This window comes from Setaria italica, chromosome IX (genome assembly GCF_000263155.2).
Source record: "Setaria italica strain Yugu1 chromosome IX, Setaria_italica_v2.0, whole genome shotgun sequence".
NCBI lineage: Eukaryota > Viridiplantae > Streptophyta > Magnoliopsida > Poales > Poaceae > Setaria > Setaria italica.
This window is the reverse complement of record NC_028458.1, coordinates 23,915,969-23,921,935: the sequence shown is the minus strand read 5'-3', so window position 1 is coordinate 23,921,935 and position 5,967 is coordinate 23,915,969. Positions and strand designations below refer to the sequence as shown.

At 47.1% G+C, this 5,967-nt stretch overlaps 1 protein-coding gene across 1 annotated transcript; it reads left to right on the top strand.

Moving 5' to 3' along the window:
- The first annotated feature begins 248 nt into the window (after positions 1–248).
- LOC101782274 (anti-sigma-I factor RsgI6) lies at positions 249–3,426 on the top strand. Its single transcript, XM_004983200.2, has 5 exons — positions 249–306; positions 427–473; positions 1,405–1,654; positions 1,768–1,934; positions 2,023–3,426. Exons 1-5 carry the CDS (start codon positions 249–251, stop codon positions 3,244–3,246), a joined length of 1,746 nt encoding a protein of 581 aa, XP_004983257.1. The 3' UTR covers positions 3,247–3,426.
- Positions 3,427–5,967: the final 2,541 nt, after the last annotated feature.

Here is a 5,967-nt window from a genome sequence, read left to right as displayed (position 1 = left end):
AAATTTTGTGTTCCTTTTACTAATAAAATTTTTCATGCACTGCAAGCCTATAAATATCCTGACTAAGCTTTCGTCCACTCAATTTGCAAGACTGTCTCCTGTGTTTTACCACTTCTGTCGCTAAGTACTACCGATTCAAAGTAACAGATAGACCACTCTTTGCCGCACGCTAACGCTGCCCCTGTGACTATATATTCGCTTGTCCTCTCACAAACCAAATCGTCACTAGTAGCTGAGAGGAACACAAAATGAGGGTTGCCATGGAGAAGCTTGTGTTCTCATTGTTGGTGGTAGCTCTGTTTCAAGGTTAGTTTGTTGTGAGAAATGTTTCCTATTGCCAGAAGAATTTGTGTTTCCTTCTTGCAATACCATTTAGTGTACATTTCCGGGCAAGCTACTGATGTATGTCTCTTTTTTATGTCGTAGGGTGCATGGTCCTGTCTGTAGAATATGATCACACGGCAAGCATCGAGGTAAGTTACAGTGTCTCCTACATCCATGTATTGCATTCCCCTCTTACATAACCCCATTATGGCTTCTACCCATCTAGCTAAACCATTTACGGAACTTAATTTCAACGGAATATCTACCCCATTATGGCTTCTACACCATTATGCCGACACAAAATTTGCCGTGTGCTATATGCCGAGTGTAACACTCGGCAAAACCTTTGCCGAGTGTTTTTGGGTCTTCGTTAAGTGTTTCCCGTAGTGAATCTACTTGAAATATAATTTTTTTATTTTAAGAGTTAGATGAACTTTAATTAACTTCTACATCGCAAATTCGAGAAATATTGAAGATGATATATTTTCTAGTAAATATGTGTGTAATTTGGCAATGACAATCTCTAGTGAGGAATTTACAAGAAATGAGAAAATGGTCATCGTAAGGTTTTAAATTGTCAAATTTTGTCACCAATTAGGCTGGCCCATCTAATAAAGTTTAATTTGAGCAGGTTCATAATCCTCTTATTCTGTTTTTTTTAAAAAAATAGAACAGCTCAGATCCTGTTTCAGCTTATATAAGTTAAATATAAGAATTTACATGACTCCGGGGTTCGGCACTCTAACATATCCATCACGAGAAGTTTGGCAAAAAAAAAGTTAAAAATCTCACCAATTTGTTTCAACACATGTTCTGGACCAAAACACATATTGCATAACAAGGGAAAATTATTCAGTATATGCAGTTATATCCAGAAAACCTTGTTATCAGTCCAGATTTTTTAATTTTCTTTAACGGTCTATGAAATCTGCCTTCATTATATTACTTTGAACTTCTTATAGTCCACAAAGCATGAGACGACAAAAAAAACATAAGTGATATATGTCGTAAACTTTTTGCTCGAATCATAATGAAAATACACTTGGTTCTCATTTGTGGCAAAAAAAAAAAAAACTCCAGTGCCTTCGCGACCCAATAAAGCCCTTGTACAACGGAGGCGTCATCCAGAACAGCGAGTTCAACAGCGGGCTGATGGGCTGGTCGACGTACCGGAACATCAAAGCCGGCGTGAGCAGCTCGCCGTCCGGCAACAAGTTCGCGGTGGTGCATAACGCGGGCAGCTTCCTGTCCAGCAGCGGCAGGTTCCTGCCGTCCCACAGCGTCTACCAGAGAGTCCAGATGCAGGGCGACATGCACTACTTGCTATCAGGTATATATGTGAGGACTGAGGACAGATCGACCATCCGTGGAGCATGGCTTATTTTAAGTACGTGTTCATCTTCCTGATCCGTGTGCTTCGAATTCGTGCGTGCGCATACGCAGCATGGCTGCAGGTCTCGAACGGCACTGCCCATGTGAAGGCGGTCGTCAAGGCCCCCAGCGGCGAGCGCGTCATCGCCGGTGCCATCGTTGCCCAGTCCGGCTGCTGGAGCATGCTCAAGGGAGGCATGACCACCTACTCTTCCGGACACGGAGAGATCTACTTTGAGGTATGCCAAGTTATTATTAGCCGAACACAATGCTAATGTCTCTGTGAATAATGTTCGACGCCGATCTTCGACAACGTGCACACTGCAGAGCGAGGCACCGGTGGACATCTTGGTGGACAGCGTCTCCCTGCAACCCTTCACCTTCGACGAGTGGGACGCCCACGCCCGCCGCTCCGCCGACAAGGCCCGGCGACGAACCGTCAGGTTGGTCGCCAAGGGCGCCGGCGACAAGCCGATGGCGCACGCCAACGTCAGCATCGAGCTCCTCCGGCTGGGGTTCCCGTTTGGCAATGCCATCACCAAGGAGATCCTTGACCTCCCGGCGTACGAGAAGTGGTTCTCGTCGCGCTTCACCGTGGCCACCTTCGAGAACGAGATGAAGTGGTACGGCACCGAGTGGGCCCAGAACCAGGAGGACTACCGCGTCGCGGACGCCATGCTCAAGCTCATGCAGAAGCACGGCATCAAGGTGCGCGGGCACAACGTGTTCTGGGACGACCAGAACTCGCAGATGAAGTGGGTGATGCCCCTCAACCTGGCCCAGCTCAAGGCGGCCATGCAGAAGCGGCTCAAGTCCGTCGTGTCCCGCTACGCCGGCAAGGTGATCCACTGGGACGTGGTGAACGAGAACCTCCACTTCAACTTCTTCGAGACCAAGCTCGGCCCCAACGCGTCGGCGCAGATCTACAACCAGGTGGGGCAGCTCGACCGCAACGCCATCCTCTTCATGAACGAGTTCAACACGCTGGAGCAGCCCGGGGACCCGAACCCGGTGCCCGCCAAGTACGTGGCCAAGATGAACCAGATCCGGAGCTACCCCGGCAACGGCGGGCTCAAGCTCGGCGTCGGGCTCGAGAGCCACTTCTCCACCCCCAACCTCCCCTACATCAGGAGCGCGCTGGACACGCTGGCGAAGCTCAAGCTGCCCATGTGGCTCACCGAGGTGGACGTGGTCAAGAGCCCCAACCAGGTGAAGTTCCTGGAGCAGGTGCTCAGGGAAGGGTTCGCGCACCCCAACGTGGACGGCATCGTCATGTGGGCAGCGTGGCACGCCAAGGGCTGCTACGTCATGTGCCTCACGGACAACAGCTTCAAGAACCTCCCCGTCGGCGATCTCGTCGACAAGCTCATCGCCGAGTGGAAGACGCACCGTGCGTCCGCAACCACCGACGACAAGGGGGCGGTGGAGCTCGACCTCCCCCTCGGCGAGTACAAGTTCACCGTGAGCCACCCGTCGCTCAAAGACGCCGCCGTCCACACGATGGCCGTCGACACCTCGTCGTCGGAGCACACCATCAACATCAAGTCGTAGGAAATTAAATGTGATGCGGCAGCTCTTTAATTCGTAATAATACTTTTTTTCCTTCGTTGTGAATAATCGGGGAGGAGACCTCACCTGAGATGTAGTATAGAATGGCTCCAAGTCCAATTCACAACCGATGAAGTGTTAGCAACTTTGCAAGAGGCAACTTTTTTGTAATCTAAATGATATTACCACAATCATACTGAAGTCAGAAGCATTATTTAAGTATAAAAATTTGTGCATGATCTAGAATATATTTTCTATACAATTTGGAACGAACTACACAGAAATTTTTGTAAAGAAGCAGATTAATAACTGAGACATTTTTAGAGGTTTTCTGTCAGGAAATGAGCATCCATAGCCCAAAGATTTTCTGTAGCGGTATTCAGAACAAATGCGTGCAACATCTTTAGTTACCAATTGCAAATGAATTTGTTGTGGCACGTCACAATCGTTAATCATGGTGCCACTTCCAATTTTACAACCTTTCCAAGGAATTAAAACTTATGCTGCTGTTGTTTCAGATACCATAAGGCGAAGTCCGAGTGAATTTCTATGCATGGTGAAGCAATTAATATCATGCCTCCTTATAAGGCAACGTACACCCCATGCATCAGAGAGAGCAAGATTGGTATTGCTATAAAACTATGGAGAAATTGTATGGTGTTGTCAACAAGTGCCCGTGCGTTGCAACAGGAGAAAAAGTCCTCACACGTGGTTAATATACAATGCCAAAAACTAAGATGATATCTTGGTTTGTGACCCACATCAACTATTCTTAAATAGACTTCAAATTTCAACTTTCTACATTTCAGTAAAGTATTATATTATCAAAATAGTAATATATTACTTACAAGAAAACTTTATTAAATCATATCTTCAAGCGCAAAAAACTATTTTGGTTTAGCTCAAATCCGGACGATACTTTCAAAACATTAGGACTTACCCTTTTCGTAGGAACCAAGCTTTTGCAATTTGCCAACCTTGTGTCACACTTCCAAGAATGATTTCGTCAATTTGCCAAGATAATGTTCAATTTGTTTAATTGCTATTTTGCTCTTTGTAGTATGTTTTGTTTTCTTTTCTCTACTCTAAAAAAACCAAAAGTAAGACAATTTTTTAGTACGTCGTTCCTCCGCTCGACATTCATCCCGCGCTAAACTAATTTGCCGCCATCCGCTCTTGAAACGCCGAAATCTGAGCCCTTCTCTCTCTCTCTCCACGTCGCCCGCGTTCGAGTTTCTCCTCCGTCATCCTTCGTCCCGCGCATGTTTCTCCGCCATCCATGATTCAATCGGAAATCAGAGCCCTTCCTCTCGCTACGCGTCGCCCGCGTCCCTAAGCCCTCCTGTCGCCTCCCACAGCCGCCACCCCCCGAGCGCCATCCGATCCCGCGTCACCCAACGCCGCCTCCTACTCGTCGCTGCCGCCGCCCCTACGGTACGCTCCTCCTCTCCCTGGACCGCCTCCTGCGTGCCCCCGACTCCGGCTGGCACGACGTGCCGCCTCCTGCCCGCCGCCACCTCACCACCCCTCGCTCCACCGGCCACGCCACCGCCTCACCGGCCCTCCAGCCTCGGACCCACGAGCTGCCACCGATCCGCGCCTCTTCGCCGTGGGCGATTGCTCGCCGGCCCACCGTCATCTTCCATCGACGCCCTGCCACTGCCCTCAGTCGCCATCGCCGCCAAAGGTAGATGGTCATTCTCTGCTTATTTTGTTCATGAGATCTGGCATTCATTGTTGGTAATAACGTGTTGTAGATCATGGTTTTTGTAGTGGTCTCTGAGATTGACGAGTCATGTCGCAGATTTATCTCATTTCTATTCTATTCCAACACACAATCTAGATTAGCAAGATAATGAAATTGCTAGATTAATGGCTTAACACTTGTGTTAAGTGAACACAATGGTAACTATATCAGACCGACATAGAACCTGCTGGGGATGATGTCTTAGGCTTTGAGTCATCTGATTTTTATTCCTCAATGTTGGAACTGTCAGAATTGCAATCCCATTCTAGGAGTTTTAGGCTCTGGCATGTGAATATTACAAACATCAGTTGGTTTTTTTTTCCAACAAACACCGCAGTTAGTTACCCCCTACCTCATCTTAGCTAGCTTGCCTCCTCTGGTACTTGGCAGATTAGTTAGGTTTGTGACTAGTTTATCAGCTGCAGTACAAATATGGTTGGACATGGAAATGGATGGATGATAGTATGTACTCCGTAGGTTGGAGGGATGCTCTTTCATGAATGCATGCTACCTGATGTATTCCAAAATGGATGGGGTGCTTGCAACTGGTATTTTTTTTGCTTTAGTAATCTTCAGTTGTCTTATGCAACAAAAATTCGCCATTGGTATGCTGTGCATTAAGCTTATGAGGTTGAATTGTAGGGGTCTGAGGTCTTTTTTTTTAAATGAAGCAACAGGGGAGGACCCTGCTGTACAATAGCTATTTTAAAGAAGGTTGTTGTCTGGTACTGATGGTTCAGTCTTGGCCATTAACTGAATTTAACTTGCTTCATACTCGCTAGAAATTGCTAGCTTTAGTATCCACTGTCATTTCTTATTCATCCATTTAATGGTCCTGTTTGTGAGCTGCCTTTTGTTCCTAAGATCTGGATGGCATTGTTGATAATAACGTGTTGTAGAACAGGGCCTTTGTAGTGGTCGGTGAGATTGACGAGTCAGGTCCAAGAATTCTCTCATTTTTGTTCTATTCCAACAAG

What these genes read in the sequence shown, in the direction of transcription:
- LOC101782274 (XM_004983200.2), top strand. Translation starts at nt 249, where the DNA reads ATGAGGGTTGCCATGGAGAAGCTTGTGTTCTCATTGTTGGTGGTAGCT. An exon ending in ATCACACGGCAAGCATCGAG is followed by an intron (nt 474 to 1,404) that starts GTAAGTTACAGT and finishes AAAAAACTCCAG; the next exon opens with TGCCTTCGCGACCCAATAAA. An exon ending in ACGGAGAGATCTACTTTGAG is followed by an intron (nt 1,935 to 2,022) that starts GTATGCCAAGTT and finishes TGCACACTGCAG; the next exon opens with AGCGAGGCACCGGTGGACAT.